The 17,700-nt window shown below is 44.4% G+C and overlaps 1 protein-coding gene across 3 annotated transcripts in view; it reads right to left on the bottom strand.

Annotated features, from left to right (window-relative positions):
* The window catches only part of LOC139212656 (vacuole membrane protein 1-like), a 53,023-nt gene extending 37,982 nt beyond the window's left edge, over positions 1 to 15,041 (bottom strand). The window contains exons 1-5 of one of the 3 annotated variants that reach the window (XM_070843146.1): positions 14,966 to 15,041; positions 13,385 to 13,487; positions 13,139 to 13,277; positions 10,663 to 10,753; positions 9,237 to 9,347 (exon numbers count right to left, since the gene is read on the bottom strand). In XM_070843146.1, the coding sequence (XP_070699247.1) occupies positions 9,237 to 9,347; positions 10,663 to 10,753; positions 13,139 to 13,277; positions 13,385 to 13,463 (420 nt within the window). In that variant the 5' untranslated portion in view covers positions 13,464 to 13,487; positions 14,966 to 15,041. Of the gene's footprint in view, positions 1 to 9,236; positions 9,348 to 10,662; positions 10,754 to 13,138; positions 13,278 to 13,384; positions 13,488 to 14,965 lie in introns of those variants that run through there. The other 2 variants (XM_070843144.1, XM_070843147.1) reach the window with 2 other exon arrangements.
* Positions 15,042 to 17,700: the final 2,659 nt, after the last annotated feature.

Here is a 17,700-nt window from a genome sequence, read left to right as displayed (position 1 = left end):
GGTATACAAACTCACATTTCATCTTTTCGTTGGGAGGCATAGATAATTAATATCAGGGGGAAAATACAAAACACACAGTAGAGGAAGTATTTTTTCCTCTCTGAGAGAAACCATTGTTCTACCTTACAGACTGTTTACTATAAACAAAGTGGTGACGGTTTATGTATATGTGCTGAAATAAGTATTCCACCTCCTAACTGTGTCTACTTTGAGATTTGTGTAATGTTGATGATGTTTGCAGCCACTAAAATACACGTCAGTACTGACAAAGGCACAAAGTTCCTCTCTCTGACCCGATGGGATACACAATGGAGGCAGCATTGCTGGGATTCCTGTGGTGACCTGCAGAAACCAGCAACCGGCCTCCAATACGAGTGGGATCCCCACTCCTGGGTATGTGTACATCCACAGAGAATCTGAGGAGACACACGCAGTTTGGCTCCAGTACTATAGCATGTCAATCCTATGTCATCACTATAGAGTAGAGTGCATGTCAGCGAGGGCATACGGTCTAACAACCACAGCATGATATCACTGTGAGCTATCAAGTCAAACTGCCATTTAAAGCCCCAATGGGACTGGTTTTATTTAAACATTACCTGCACTGATCAGTGATTTTAATCCTGTCTGGAGCACGTATACGTATGTGGGTAATGTTTCACGCCTAACCCCAGAATAACTAAAGCCCCACTCACCTGCTGGTCCGCTGGAGCAAGCTCTTTCTACTTTGAGTCAATCTCTGAGGTTTTTTATGCGGGAACTGCTGCGTAAAAACGTACATTTGTGTGAAAATGAAGGAAACAGAAACATAAAGGCCTATATGGCTAGCAACAACAATAGCTCATCAAGCGGGCTGTTGTAATGGCAGCTGGTAGCTGGGTTTTTTTTGGCTGTTCCTGCAGAATGTCCATATCTGTTTCAGACCACATCGTGTTATTTCCAGATGGTTAAAATGCTGCACAGACAACGAGTGGAATTACAGAGGAGCACAGTAAATATTTTATTCCCCAACTTGTCCTGTAATGCTAATCCCATCTGACTAGGCTTTAAATCAAAGGTACCATGTGGAGTGACCACTCTGAGCACTTAGCAGAAGTTCTTCATGAGTGGGTGCCCATTTTGCACGAAGACACGCATGCATACGAGTGTACGTGGGAGATGCAACACAAATTCCTGCTGCCGTTTCATGCTAATCTGACATTCTTCAGATGGTAACGTGACGCTCCAAGAGGAAAACTGCAAGCTAGCAAACATCGATGTAAACAATGCAGGAGGTACATTTTTTTTTAATGGATTCGCAAATGTCTTATGAGGAAGGAAATGCATTCAGCGTTTCATTCATTCGGCGGTGTTTTGGCGTGTATCCCTGAAGTCCTGGTCACAGGGATCGCCTATGAGCACAGCAGTTGCTACAGCACATGAACGGAAAGGCGCTTCCCCCCAGTGCCACAGCAAGAACCAAGTGTGCGTCAGAGCGCCTACTGAAGGAGGATGTGAAAGCTGGTTGGCCAATCGCTGCTGCTGAGATGAGCTTCTGACAAGGACTATCAACCACCTTCTCTGCTCCACAGGATCCTGCACCGCTGTTATAATAGTCTTGAATTTAAAACACTACAAAACACAGTGACAGTGTTGTTTGTGTTGGTTCAGCAGACACGCACACACACTCACAGCATGATGGACCAGTGTAGGCGTCATGACTTGAATTGTACAAGGACGGGGCTTTTTACATTTCTAATTGTAGCAGACTAAAAGCACTCATGGTGGAACTTCCTCACGTACTACCATAAATTTCAAACTCCAGTACATTCTCATTAAGGAAACACATGCCTGTCACATTCAAAGTGTCAGCTGTCCTTAGGCTATAAATACTTTAACAAAAAATAGATTTTAATCTCTGCATGCTCTCCCAGTTTAAATGTTGTGTACTGAGCTGGACTTTAAATGATCAAAAATCAAAGAGATACAAAGCATACAGGGAAATCATGACCCCTAATTCATCATCTAATCAGGAAATCCTAGCAGATGCAGCCCATAATTGTCCCGGCCACCAGTCAAGGCAGGACTCCTTGTTACATTATGGTGGCAAATGTAGCTGCTTTTGAAGGCCCAAACCAGACATTAATGGGTGACCATAAACTGACCAGTTCTCAGCGACCACGGCCGCAGGATGGTCCAGTCATTAACAGGTCGCTGTGGTTGTCAAGGGCCATTTAAGCACATTAGACACGGTCCGCCTAGCATAACCTGTTAACCGCTCCTCACGGTGGAGGACTGCTGGAGGACAAGCAGCACAAACATTAGAGGTTAGTTCGTTATGAAGAAGCCCTGGTCAGGGTCTCTGAGAGAGGCAAGAGAACGCTGGAGTGGGGCCAGAGATGGAGCAGAGGAGGGGCGGGGGTGTGGGTGGTCGGGGTTAAAAGTGGGTGGTAAGCACACACACACACACACACACACACACACACACACACACACACAGACACACACACACACTGGCTGTGAGATGTTGGAGGTTTGAGGGGCTGGTCCCAGTGATTTATCCATGTGGTTTCACCATATGACTTCATGCTCAGAAACCTCTCCCTGACTAGCAGACAGACACACTCTGACCCCCCACTGACTGAGCGATCAAACACACAGAAGACATGACTTTCATTTCATTTCAATCCAAGTGATGTGAAACTGCCCTTACATCTAATGTTCAAATTCAGGACTTACAGTTGCAAATTAAATAAGCCCACAGTGAACACATTGTAAAAAGTCCAGTGTCCAGTTGCAATTACTTAACATTTGAGTCATTATTGAATTATGATTATTGAATGCTTTGTTTCAGTGGTAAACCTGTTAATGATCAAACAAATGAATCACTATTGTTTTCTGCAGTACTTTCTCTCTGTGCTTAATCTGTAGTTACATAATGTTGTAAAACGTGCATAAAGCAGATCACATAGTATGTCTAGAAAAGTATGTATTTTAATTCTACACATTAAAAATAAGTGACTTTGACTCTGATGTAAAACAATTTTGTATTATCACAGTCAGAGCAGAAGCGATTCAACCAGTTAAATGAAATGGCAACTATTTTTATGAACAATTAATTGTCGAGTCGAGGGTTTTCAAATAAAAATAAAAAAAATTACTGCTTTTCTTCAGCTAATGTGATAGTAAATTGAACATTTTGACAAATTAAGCAATTTGAAGACGTCACCATGTGCTTTTGAGCCATGTGATTGGCATTTTTCACAATTTTCTGACATCCTGTAGACCGAGAAAATAGTTGGCAGATCAATCAAAAGTTTTGTTGCAACTGTAATCACAATATAAAACAGAAAAAAACCCTAAAATCTGAGACATACCATCACAGACCCACTTGAGGCTGTGTGATGGTGTGATGGTGTGATGGGTAACTGAAAAGCACTGGGTGACCTCCACAGTACAATGTCAACTAAACTAAACAATGCTTCAAATAACCTTAACACCTGCAGCCGGCCGGCAGCGCTCTGGTTTGGTCTGGTCAGGTTTGGCTTGTTCTGGCAGGGTTGTTGGTGCCGTTCCAGACTGGCTACACACTAAGCCCACTTTGGCCCCAGATTGGCTTCCTGCGGTCTGTGTGTGTGTGTGTGTGTGTGTGTGTGTGTGTGTGTGAGTGATTGTGTGTCTTTAAAAGCGAACGGTTATTGTACTTGGTATTAACAGGACTCCTGGGGCCTCCAAGACACAGACAGACAGACGCATGCCTTGGATGGCTGGAGTGTGACAGTTAAGATTGAGAAGCCATTAGAAACAACACACACACACACACACACACACACACACACACACACACACACACACACACACACACAAAGCTTCCAGTTACACATCTCTATGGTATTTATCTCTGAACATGTTTGGTGAAGATGAGTAAGTCACAAGACGTTTGGGCAGATCCAAGTCTCCAACCTTATGAAGAAGAAAATTACTTAACTTAACAGAATTAATTAAAAATCATAGATCAAAGCAGCTGTGTGGTTTTCATGTTTTCTTTTTCAGCCAAAGGAGTTAAAAGCCTTTTGTTGTGGTATTTCATATTCAAACCCAAAGTTAGACAATTCCCCAGGGGAGCAGCTGCAAATCTGTAACTTACCAGTGTAAAATTCCCAACCAACGAATCTTTATGGTATGTAAGTAATACTGCCTGTTCAGTAGTGGGAGGATCAAATCCGAGCGATAAAGTTCTGACACACTATCTAGATGTAGTTAAAAATTGATGGCTTCAAATTGAATTTAAGAGGTGTTAAAGTTAAAGCGAGAGATCTGTTACTGCCAGCCAGTGGTGAGTCAAGAGTAGCTTTTCAGCTTTTCAAAGAACTACTGAATTTGATCCTCATGTGTCACTCATGTACCGGGTAACGTGCAAAGTATCGGGTGAATACAGGAGCCATTATGCTATGCCGAGTCATGTTTGACACAGAGCGCATGTACAGCAAAGTCAATACAATTGTGAATGACTATTTTGGCACCGTGTATATATACAGTAAGTCCACACCCGTCAGCGTAAAGTCAGCACTTTCTAAAGAGCCGACCTGGAGGCTTATCATCTCTGAGTTCAGAAACAATTTCAAGTGAGCCAATAAAAGAAAAGAAACACTTGTGAATGGTGGAAAATGTAGACCAGGTCATACAGACGAGCGGGAGTGTGTGAGTCACAAGTCAAACAAAGCGACCGGGTTTCTGTCTATGTGAACATGAAGGTGCCCTATTGTTCTGGGATTGTAGCAAGGCTCGTCACTGTAACAGCCAAACTATGGTCAGGTGAGCGAGGGGTAGTGCACCCCCCCCACACACACACACACACTCACACACAGTCTTTGTCTGATATCCTGCCATGCTGTGACCGAGTTTCTCTCGCCCACATGTTCTTGTCAGACTGAGAACGAGTGGGCAGATTGCACTTAACTGTACAACGGCATATGAGCAGGATAAACTTTTAGGCCCTGAGCAGCAGCAGCAGTGTGTGTGATAGTAACAACAATGCAGAGACGGCGTATGATAGACACACTCTCAGACCTGCTCAGCGCTAACAGTGCCAGTTGGCACTAATTAAAGCTGTGCTCCTGGTAATTGCCAACAACCAAAACTTAATTTTAGGGGGTTTGCTGAGTAAAATCTGTTTCTACACAAACCTCCTCTGCAACATATAATTTAGCAATCCTAAAAGAAACTTAATACAGAAAACTACAGAATGTCGCTTTATTTAGATGAGCCACTGGATTATTTTTTGAAAGACAAGAGACTGTAAATCATGCTCCAAACATTGGATTTATTTTTTTCGATATCCCGTATGATTGGTGTTGAGTTTTTCCCCAGTGGCTGCTGGCATTTATGCTCCCGGAAAGACACAACATGTATACCTCTCACTCATAAAACAGCTCAAAGCCAAGAGGGAGAGGGGGGAAAAAAGAAAAGACTACCCTAGTTGCTATTATGTAAACAGCAACGTGCGTGGCTTCAATTATAATGACTTTAATTCTTTGTTGCTGTTGATTTAACGTTGAGCACAACAATTTTCATGCTGCCCATAATGACTTAATGGCAACAGCCATTACTGAAAGTAATTTAATGGTGGATGACTCAGATGAGCTCTCTTCTAAAATATTTACAGCATTTCCCAAGCTTTCAAGAGTCACACTCATTGCTAACCCCTTCTCAGTTAAAAGAGGATTTATGGAGGGCAGTGACACTAGTTGTCACTAGAAAACAAATACTTAAAAATCTAAGTGGGGATGAAAGCCGGTCCCACTCATAATTGTGATCTTCACCATCATTATGGCAGATACATGCGCAGGTGCAGGACTTGTGTGTGTGTGTGTGTGTGTGTGTGTGTGTGTGTGTGTGTGTGTGTGTGTGTGTGTGTGTGTGTGTGCGTTGATCCTCGCCCCGCAGCCCCTGCCGAAATGAGATCTCTCCAGTGTTCCAGCATGATTTTATTGTTTTCATGGTCTGTATTATAAGCACCCACCCACTACCTCCTCCCTCAGAGCAGCTGGATAAAATACACTTGATGGTGTGCCAAGAAGTGTGCTTTTTTCTTCTCTACGCTTGAGTTGCCGGATTTTATCTTTCTCCAATAACCAGTCCTGTCTATGTACAATGATCTCCCGCAGTCTCAGTGGGACACAAACACACAGGGCAGCAATTGCCCATGTCAGGGAACAGGAGACTGCCACTTCTGCTCTGGTTTCATTGACTGGGATGCTTTCAGTGTTACTGGCTCTTCACCCCCCTCTGCCGGTGGCTCTGCAGCACCCTCATATAAATGTTTACTGCTTCCCGCCAACCACTAAGGATGCGTGCTGTGATGTGTGGTCATTTATTTCCAACAAAACACCTAGAAGCAGTTGAAGATTGTCGTATCATCTTGCCAGACAATAGGCAGAAACCTTGCATCTCGCAGTACCTTTTAAAATGACGTCCACACTGTGTCAGCAGAGAAAAATGTGACCACACATTAACGGTAACAGGAGGAAATGAAAGAATTAACGTCAGTCGAGGAGTTAAGTCGTTTAAATAAGTCAGAAAAGGAAGAACAAATGAAGGTAGGAGAAGTCATATGACAACGCAGAGTCACATGCTGTGCCATGTGAAAATAGCACTACAGAGGACCTTAGTGGTTATTACACTGCTCACATTTACACCTTTGTGCGTCTTGAAACAGACACGAGGATCACCAAAGGACTGCTCACGTGATGGTGGTGGAAAAACTGGAGCACAATAAAATGTATTTGTTTGGAGTTGGTAGTGTGACATTCCACTATGCTCTTCAATAACCTGATATATTATTATGGAACCTTTTCAGTTGTTAATATGATGATACAACATTTTGAAGTATTACAGTACTCGTCTGCACTGATTTTTCTGGTTTATTGATCACTGGCACCCTCTGCTGACTGTTTCTAGTGACGAACTGGGCCACTTACAAACATCTAACTATTTAGAAATAAAATAGCTCTAATTACTTTCTATTAATGAACTAACTGATCGATCTGCTTGACAGAACATGATCATGGTATATATATGATTCTAATACACAGAATACAATCTATGGCTGCAAGTGCAACTATGATGAAGATTGTGTTTGCTATTGAGATATTCAGGCGGGGCTACAACTAATTATCTATTCATCTACTGTTTATTTCCTAGATGACATGCTCGGCCAATAAAATGTCAGAAAATATTGAAAAATGTCCACCACAATTGCCTCAGATGTCAGTTTACTATGATAGAAGAGATAATATCAGATGGAAATCATATTTGAGAAGCTGGAACTGAGCAACTATCAAAACTGTTGCCATTCATTTTCTGACCGACTGATTGTTTGAGTTCTGCTCTCTGGTTTACTTTCCAAATGTTGTCATGGGTGTAAGTCAAAGTCAAGAGCTGGCAAACACCCAGGCCTAATTTAGTTTTCAGTTTCTGGCATATTATGAAGTCTTATAGACAGGAAGGAAAACAGTGGGAGGAGGGTCAAGCTGCAAGTGTCAGGAGTTGTAAGTTTGTGGGGACATTTTAGCAAGTGTTCTGAAATAGTTTGACCCAGTTATAATCACTGACCCAGTCCTAGTTCCTGAAAACAGGACAGCATGTCTGCTGGCACTCTCTACTGTTCACTTACCACAGAAATTCTCCAACTTTTTTACTGTCAGAATCAGAAATATCTGTCAGGACCCAGAACTCTGCAAAAGCACTTAGGACTCTTAAGGCTTCCTTTAAACCGCTCTTACACAGAAAAGACAGTTTAGTGCTTCTTAGGCTCACCGCTGAAGAGAGGAAGCAGGTAAGACAGGGTTCCTTATATTTAAAAAATATGCTTAGACAAAGGTAATACATGATCATCACTGACGACAGGCTGTTATATTCTGATTTTATCCAGCTGCTTTAGCAGTGAATTCATTCCAGTGTGGACAAGTCGGCCTGCCGTCCACACGTTCAGGTCTGTCAGCAATGTTTCATTATCTCTAGGACTGTCGGATGGTGTAAATGCAGTTACAGAGGCATTTTCAGCCCACAAGAGGTGTGTTCATGAGGATATATAAATTGTTTAAAAGTGCAATTTAGTTTGGTTAACCTTTTAAAAACATCTCATTTGAATATCCGCACCAAACATCACGTAAGCGGCAGACTAAATTAAAAAATATCTGCACTAGTATCGGCCTTTGAATAACAATATCAGTCAAACTCCATAAAAAATGCACGACAGCAGCTCTAGCAAGGAGCACCAAGTTCTGTCGTGAACCCAGTGACACCACAGCATGCAGTAGCAGCTACACTCACTAGATGGTGACATCCTACTTTAAAACCTGCTGAAAAACTGAGCTGGGCCACTAAGGAAGAGCAGAAAAAAACCCTCTCAAATTACATTTGGAGGCGCCAGAGTTTGGCTTTTAAAAACAGCAGAATGGAGGACAGGCACTTCAAAGTTTCCAGTTCAGCACCACTGGGCAAGGGCACACGAGTGCAACAGTGGAGTCCCTGATGACAGACGGACTCAGAGCAGAGAAGACAAGCAGATGTTTTGGGACCCTGATCTGATCAGCAGTAGAGACCCAAAACCTCCCCACGCTCAAAACAGAGCAGAGACACTCAGAGACGGAGAGAGAGACAGAGAGTTAAGGGAAAAACAGACAGAAAGAGGAAGGGAGAAGGAAGGGGGGAGTAAAAGGGGGACTGTAGGCAGAGGAGAGACATAAAAAGGAGAATGAGTAAGGGGAGGGAGTGTAAGAGAAAGGACGAGCGAGTGACACAGTAGGGAGCAGGAGAGGGGAGAGAAAGGAAAGAGAAAGAACTCGAAGAGAGGGAGGGAGAGTGTTTTTATCCTCATGTGCACTCAGTCAGAGGGGTCAGTGAGTGCGATTGTTCCTGGACTGCCTGTCAAAACAGTGCGGCTACCACAGTGCCTATTCATCTCCGCCCCACTCTGAAATGCACGCCCGCACTAACCCACTCCAACATACTCATGTATGCATGTGCAAATGCATAAGGAGCCTCCGAAAGCTTTTTTAATAATGCTCTTATTAAAGCCTTAGCAACAACCCAACAACAGTCTCAACACAGCCTTTTAAGACCTGCGTCACTGCACCACCATCATCCACTGTGTTTGAGTTTCACTTTGGTCATAAACATGCACAGGCAAGTGAATCACTGCAGTGTGAAGGTGGCGAGCAACTCGTGGAGAGTCACAGAAAACATTCTCTTACCAAGTACAGGAGGAAGGTGTGCAGGCCGGTGCCAAGACCCACCGAGGACAGGATGCCCAGGCCGACCCAGTAGGCGCACCACAGCGTCTTCTTCTCCATGTAGCGCACATACTGTAGAGGCCAGAGAGAGGGACGGTCAACCACATGGCAGAGACACATGCAGAGAGTGTGAGGAAAACAAGAACGGGATGAGGGGGTGGGGGGGGGTGGGGGGGGTGCACGCAGAGAGGAGGGGAGGGACAGACACAGAGTGAGAGAAGGTGCGAGAGTGAAAGTGTGCAAAACAGAGGGCACTTAAAAGGGTGGGAGAGGGCTAGTGGGTGGTAGAGAAAGAGAGCGAGAGGAAGAGAGTGGGAGAGAGACCTTTAGACACAGAGTTTGTTGTTGAGTTTGGAGGACAGAGCCGTAGGGTAGGAGTGTTCAGCACACAGAAGAACAGCACCATTATTCTTTTTGGTGGCAGCCAACTCTTACACAACTAGTAAAGTAAGGCAAGCCAAGCACTCTCTATCTCTCTCTGTGTTCCTCTTCCTCCTGCTCATCCGCCACTATCACTCCATCCATCACTCCTTTTACACCTCCTCCCTCGAGCCGAGGCAGGTTGTATGCAGGAGGAAGCATGGAGTGTGTAGATTACGGGAAGAAGGGAGGGGACTGACGGTTGGAGGGGAGTGGGGAGTGGGGTGGGCTCGGACTGACGACTCCATTTCCCAGGAAACCCAGCAAAACAAAACACCACTTAGTCCCTCTCCCTTTGCTGGCAGAATGCTGGGAAGTGCAGTGCCAGCCATTGGTGAGAGTGTTACGTATAGTTACTGAGAACTGATTACACAACTCCTGACTCTCTGTGCATAACATTGAAAAAAAGAAAAACATTTTATGGCAGTGGAGTTCAAAATACTACAGCTCATAGCAGGAAGAAAAGACAGGGGGACGGTTCTGGCCAGATCTATAGCACTGTATACTTCCACAGATCCTGTAGTTTGCCCTGTGGACCTAAGAGATTAGTTAGAGTAAAGTTAATAATTACACCAACACGACGTAGGCACGTTCACACAAACACACACTTGTTAGAGATGATGTTCTTGCAGGTATCCTCTCTGTGCACACCTAATCAGGCATGCAAATATGCAGAGCCTAAATAAATAGTGAATGGACTGCATTAAATAGCACTTTTCCACTTTAGTAGGACATAGTGCTGGCACTGGTTTAGTGTCTTGCTAAAGGACAGTGTTCAGTAACCTGCACTCCAACGTCATGAGGCAAGCGACCACCACAGAGAAAAAATACATATTTAACTATCCCCTCCCTTAAAAGGCTGAGCGGCTTATGTTAGCCTAACAAACTGAGCAAAGGTGCTGACCTTCCATAGCACCCAAAGTGTGGTTATAACGTACGATGACAAGTATTTAGAGTAATCAGTCACCTTCTGGTGTGTTCCTTCAATACAGTAGGCAATGGAGAGGAGGATTAGCAGGATCAGCAGGCCAAACACAGTCTGTCTTTGCTGCCAGAGCCTGGTTGAAGGAGAAGAAGAGAATGAAGATGGAAAGTGATGAATGCAAGTGCAGGGAGGCAGAGATGGTACTGAAGGAGGGCAGAAAGAGTGTGAGGGCACTTTAAAAATAGATGAGGAATCATTAACAGCAGGAGTGAGACAGTATTAGTGAGAGGAGAGGATGCAGTTCTTTGGTGGAGGATGCAGCTTTTGCTTTAACTTTGGGGGGAGAGAGACATCTGCTGGGAACTATTCAAGCCACTGCAATTATAGCCTCAGCCAACAGGAGCAGCGTGTTCTCTCTCAGGATAAGTCATGTGGGTAAAACACTGTATATACACACTAACTATGTCCAGACCCTAACCTGCTCCCCCCCACCACAGCAGTGTCCTGAGGAGGGCACGTGTTAGCTCACACAGTGGAGTGCTCCTGTGCACACATATGAAGAAGTAAGTCAGTAAAAACATTATAATCACTGATGGTTGACAGTGGACACATTATACACTTGTGCTGATATGGATGAAAGAATAAATGACTTTTATTTAAGGACTGTATCTAATGTAATGATGGAAGAGTTGACTGAGTTACCTACTTTATTACTATTACTTTAGTTATTTTAAAGATGAATATTTTAGATAAAAATGAGCTTATAAAATACAATACTTACATTTTAACCACTAAGCTCACGCCAACCTACTGATTTCACTTCTTTCTAAATGTATTTGTAAATAATAAGAATAAAACACATACTAATACTAACCTTTTACTGCATGATGAGTACCTGTTGCTCATGATACCAACTTTTTTCTGCTAAGCTAAAGTTAGCCTGCTAACGTTTCCATGGTGACGCCTGGTACTGTTAGCTGCTGTAAGCTAACCTTGTGGCTAACAGCTGTCCTCAGGTGAACAACATGTTAGCTAGCTGCCTGCTTGGTTAACTTACCAGTGAGTCCTTCAGTCCTTCACGGGGAGTCTCAGGCAGACAGGTTCAGACACAGTGAGGCACTGTGTCCCTGACAGACTGCTCCTCAGCTCACGGCTTTAAACTGCTCTCTAATGTCTCTACAGTATTTGTGTCTGACGGGCAGCACCGACCACACCACGCTCCTACTGTGTCTCTGGGTTTTAGTGCAGAGTCATTTCACCAGAAGGATTCCTGACAAAATCATAGTCTCTCACATCTCCATCCCAGTCCTCCCTCTGTTTCTCAATTATTTTCTCCATTTACATCTGAAGCCAAACAAATGCAGAGCCACAGCACTGAGCAGTGTGATGCCCCCCAGGCCCGAGTACACATGCTTTAAATTACAAACCACTTCTATCGGCGTTCAGGATAAACTTCTCTGTGCTCGTAAGCCTTAATGTGCTCGCATGTGTCCCCGCGCAGCAGTTACAACCCCATGTGTTTTGAGTGCTGGTGAACAGCAGCCTGTCTCAGTCAGAGAAGCGCTCCTGGTGCTTGCGGCTCACCACATCCTCTTGTAGTTTAGAAAATAAACACGTTGTCCTCACACACTTAACCACAAAGGCCTCCCTGAGCGTACACTCTGACCTTCTTCTGGGCCCTCGGTGTCAACAAAGATTATTTAGGTGTGTAAAAGACAGTTTGTGCAGCACGGGGAATTTGTCATCAAAAGCAAACCCCGTCATGGTCTGCTGCTTTGTGGCTGAGGTAAAAATCGGTGAGGTGGAGAGACCTCGTCGACTCTATCAACAGATAGGAAAGGGAGTAATAAGAGGAAAAGAAACAGATGAGCAAATGCTGTAATGACTGTTTGGTGTTACATTGTAGGTTCCATTAGGCGTCTGACTGAAGACTACACTATGAGGGAGAAGGTGGTGATAGCACTGAGACAGTCAAGGTCACCTGCTGTCTGCCTCTGTGTGTGTGCCTGTGTGTGCCTGTGTGTGCCCGTGAGGCTCAGAGCGAGGACAGGGCACGATCCCTTTTACTTTCACATCCTCTTTTTGCCTGAGATTGACAAGAAGCGCCGTTATAAATATAACTGGCATAAACTCTGCTTAGTTGCTGTATTGGCATCAACACACGACTAATAAAACACATCCGACAGGCTGATCTTCACCGTTTATCATCTTTTTACAACTTGAGCACGTGCATTAAACAGCTTCTACATCACAGCCTGAGTGTTTTAGTCGAAGTGTGTGCACTGTGGCACCAAACGTCCACTGATTATCTCATTATCTCTGTTGAGGATCTCACTTAACGGTTTATTGTACAAGCATCAATGTTGTTTCGACCCTCTAAATTAAGGGACAAACTTCTATTGACCATGACGTGGAGACAGTCAAATGGAAAATAGAGGAAACAGCTCGAGTGTAACTCTGCAGAGGCAAGGCAGTGTTTAGAGACGGGGGGAGGTGTGCCTCCCACCCTTGGCCTCACCTCTGTATCCACTCTTTAAGGGTGATGAGCAGCTCCAGAGCAAAGTAGTGGAGTGTGAGCAGAGGCTTCTTCCATAACACCACAGCTTCACGCTCCTCGTTGTCCCTCTGTTTCCTCTCACCTGCAGGCAGCTCTGTGTCTGGACACACACACACACACACACACACACACACACACACACAGACATTGAATTGACATTTTTGAATAAAATGCAGGTATTTAAAATCACAGGTTTGCTCTAATTACCTGTCAGCTCTCCATTTTGCTGTTCCTTGACACCCAGACGCCTCTGAGGGAGTTCACCTTCAGCCCCGCGCTCTTCCATCTCATTCACCGGTAAGGAGTCCTGCTGAGAGAGGAGACGACCCTTTAGCACATCACTCACTCCGTATGGGACGCTGCTCACCAAATCTGGAACTGATGCGAGCCCAAAACAAATACAGACACACACGCACCAACACACAGCACCTCCAGACACCGTTCACACCCATAAGTGTCTGTATGCACTCCCACACAGCAGCTGACCAGCCGTTGTTTTCCTGCTGCAGCATCTTCCAGATTACTGGTAACCCAATCAGGCCTGTGAGTGACTTAATCAGCGCTTTAATGAGCATCAGTGTTGACACAGAGAGCACATGTGAGCGTACACTCACAATAAGTCTGCCTCACTTGGTGAACAAGAGGCAGAAGGAACGGTGATATTTAGAAATGATGGGGGGAAGATTTTGCCTTTAGTTTCTTCAGAGGAAACCCACATGCATACATGTGTCTCACTACGGGGCCTCCGGGCTCTCAGGAATGTGCCAGTGAGCGGTGAGATGGGGACTCTGACATGGAGGAATGCAGCTTACCATCTGGTGGAACTGTCAGTGTCTCACACTCTCTCTCTCAGTGTGTAATCCCTCCATCCTGTAGCCCAGGTCCGGGCCTCTGGCTCCTGTTTCCATGCATTCACACTCACTCAGACGCTGAACAGCACTGACGCCTTCACGACCTGCGGACATCTGATTGATACAGTCTGGATTTTGTGAGAAGTTCTTCTTCTTCTTTCTTGTGAGGCTGCAGGTACTTTGCAGTCCAATTCATGCAACTCAAGTGCCACACAAAGGAAAATAAAAATATTCTCAGACGATTGGGCTGGAAGGCATTTGGAGAGCTCCTCTTGGCTTTCTCAGGAAACCGCAGACAAAAGCTTTTCATCACAGAGCCTTAAACACACACACACACACACACACACACACACACACTAGAGGTGCTGTGCCAATGTTTCATGCACAGTAGTATTTAAAACACCTTATCATTTCTCCTCTTGCACTGAGGAGAACAATGCATTGTCCAATAACAGGGATCAACAAAGTGCGTCAAAGTGACATCCTGTTAGCCACACTAATTATAGAAATTAGTGCCAAACAGGTCACTTTGTACGAGACGTGCACCTCAGCCGCTTGTGTACTTGTTCTGATCACTGATCAGTTATTCAGTTCTGATGCTTTATTCACAATCACTGCTTAGTAAACAGTTTCCGAACAACACTGCTGCTTGTGTGAAGCGCAGACGTGCAGCACTGCTCCAGCTCTTGATTGCGCAATCACTTTGTACCAAAACAACCCAGACCTGTTGAGTAACTCTTGTGCGAGGGACAATAAGAAACTCAACACAGAGCAGAGAAATTTGATAAGCTGCAATCAATTTTCACATTTCAAACTAAGACAACCACAGTGCACCGCAGACAGGTTAAGAATTCACTAAACAGAAAACCCAGCAGGACTGACATGTAACAGCATTGTAGTGTTCTAGTGAGGCATTAAGCAGAGAGGGTAAACTCACCGTTCAGCTGATGTTTAATCCACAGTAAACTCTGGGCTCAAGTACAAGCTGTGGTGGAGCCCCGGTGGCAATGTAGGGCAAAAGTACGCTACCCATGAAGTGCATCATAACTTGAGTGTAGGGTGTGGTGATGGAGGGGGCCAGTGAGGGATAGAGTCCTGATACTGTGTTGCCGGGGGAGGGGAGTGCAGGCTGACAGAGGAGACACACAGAAAGAGGGAGAGATTTCATCATTTGCCTGGTAGAAGCTCCAGAGAGCCACTCTAATTAAAGGTCTATAAATAAGTGGATCACTTTCCTGGAGCGCACATCTAACACATCTCAGTCCTCAGTAGGTTTCACACAGAGAGTGAATGAATGGCATTTGGGCAAAGTGAGCTCAACTGAGTCCCAAATTGAAGAAAAAAAAAAAAAAACCCACCTCAGGACATCATGTTTTTCAGGTCAGCACTAGAGACAAGAAGACCTCCACTGTATGCTGCCATGTTTGAGTTTCAGCGCCATCTTGTTTATCAGAGTGAGAAAAGTACTCCTGAACACTCCTGGTGGATTTTGTTTTTGACTGAGCACGGAAACAGTTCAGAGGTTTGGGCTTATTGTCTGTCGCATAAAGAAGAACAAGGGAACAAGGCCTTCTGTGTCATTTACTGCACAACATCGCCATCGGACTTAGATTACTTATTAGTATGTACTCTGCATTAAAGTGGTCGTGCACAGCCTTTGGACGCCCCCCAGAAGTCTCAGCACGTCAGGCAGATCACTTTCTTCCATGAGGATCTTGACCCGACATGTTGCTGAGAGGTCAAATTGCTGAGAGATCATTTAGTTCATGTGAGAGAGGGATCAGGTTTAAAAGAAAGTGATTGTCAGATTAGGGATGGATGTGGGACACCGTAACAGGCAGCAGAGGAGGAAAGACTGAAAAATGTGTCCCCCACTGTTTAAAGGCAAAACTTTCAGTGCATCATGAAGTGTCACAATACAGCTGAGGGGGTAAAGTCATCCATCCCTGTCATAAATGATTAAAAAAAGAATATAAACTCCCTGCTGAAAACATCCACGACACACAGGAAACAATAATGCTGTCCCCTTTGTCAGTGGAACAATGGCACCGTGCCTCTGCCCCAGTAAGAGAACATCATTATAGGCTACTTTCCTGAAAAGAGTTTAAAGAATACTTTCCCAGAATGATTACGCCCTCACCTGTGAGCTTTGGGGTTTTGTGAGAAATGTGGGACTCATATCCATCTCTGATCTCATAATCAAAAGCTCATGATGCCTTTATAGCAATATGTTCCTGAGGAAACTTCAATGTATGGTCCATTTATTCTAATTAGGCAAATCTTTAAAAAGGTTCGCTGAAAAACGAATGCAAACATTCACACTCGCAGCCGTTCTGTCAAAACTCTGTCACGTCTCGGCCAGCTGGCATCACGCCGGCTCAGGCTGGATCTTGGCAGCCGATCTTGGTTCTGTGACATGCCATCTTCAGGAGTATCTACTGTACTGCATCATATGGAGCCCATACCTGTCCGACACAGATGAGGGGGAATGTGTACGTAGAGAGGCCACACTGCAGGTGAAACCCAAATGTTACTCTAAATGATCTAAAACTCTGTAGAGACTTCAAAACTATTACAGCTCCTGATCACTAATGCATGTCACCTATAGGTGCACTGAACATTTTGACATGGAGCAGATGGAAGAATAACCTACATCTCTTAAATGCAGGACAGTGACATTAATGTGGGATAAGAAGGAAAACCATACAGCTTTTGTCTCTCTTGACCTATATATGAAATAAAACATTGTATTATCATGCCTATATGTCCAGGTTCTCTTCTAATAGGATAAGCAGCAGCCATGTTATCGGCAATAACAACAGTGACATTCTACAGACAGTGACAGACATTCGACATTAATACTTGCTTTTGTATTCATGAGTGGACTAACCAGACCGGGGCATTCCCACTTTGTTCAATAGAGGGCAGTGCTGGCCTGAAGTTGGTGTTGAGCTGACAGTACCAGTCTGAGTGTCTGAGTGGGCAAAGCCAGGTGCCCTTGAGCAAGGCTCCAGTGGAGCTGCTGGGCTGCTGTGGTTGTATCTGGCTGCTTCAGGTTTCCATGTGTGAAACAGAATAAGTGTGAAGAGAGCGGTCGTGAAGAAGAGCGTCCTCAAGCTGAACTTAAGTAATAAAAGATTCAAATATGCCCTCAGCTGTTAACATCATGTGATGTAACTAATAGCTATAGTGTACTGTTCATCATACTGACATACATCTATGAGCACACTCTTTCTATAGTCCATACTTTTTAGTATGGATCATTTTGTCATTCTTCTCAGTATGAAGTAGTTCAGTGAGAATTATTGTAGCAATGCACGCGGTATGAGCGTGCACTATTTTATTTCATTTGTATTAGACATTCAAATTATTTTGTATACTGGATACTTATAGCATTGTACATATTGTGCATAATGTGTGTGTGTTGCATTGCCCCCCCCATTTTTTGGACCATTTTACAGCCAAACTTTGATCTTTGAAAGCACTGAGAAGCATGATGTCTGATGTTCTCATACAAGCCACTGTCACTGATAGAACTGTCGAAAAAAAAACACAGCTGCAACTAAACAGAAGAGCACTTAGCTGGCGTTCATCTCCCAGCATCCTCTCTGTGAGCTGCTTCTCTGGAAGCTGGACCAACTCTGGCTTGGAGAGGAATCCCAGGAACAAGTT

This window comes from Pempheris klunzingeri, chromosome 14, assembly GCF_042242105.1.
Source record: "Pempheris klunzingeri isolate RE-2024b chromosome 14, fPemKlu1.hap1, whole genome shotgun sequence".
In the NCBI taxonomy this organism is placed as follows: Eukaryota; Metazoa; Chordata; class Actinopteri; order Acropomatiformes; family Pempheridae; genus Pempheris; species Pempheris klunzingeri.
This window is presented reverse-complemented; position numbering and strand designations above follow the sequence as displayed.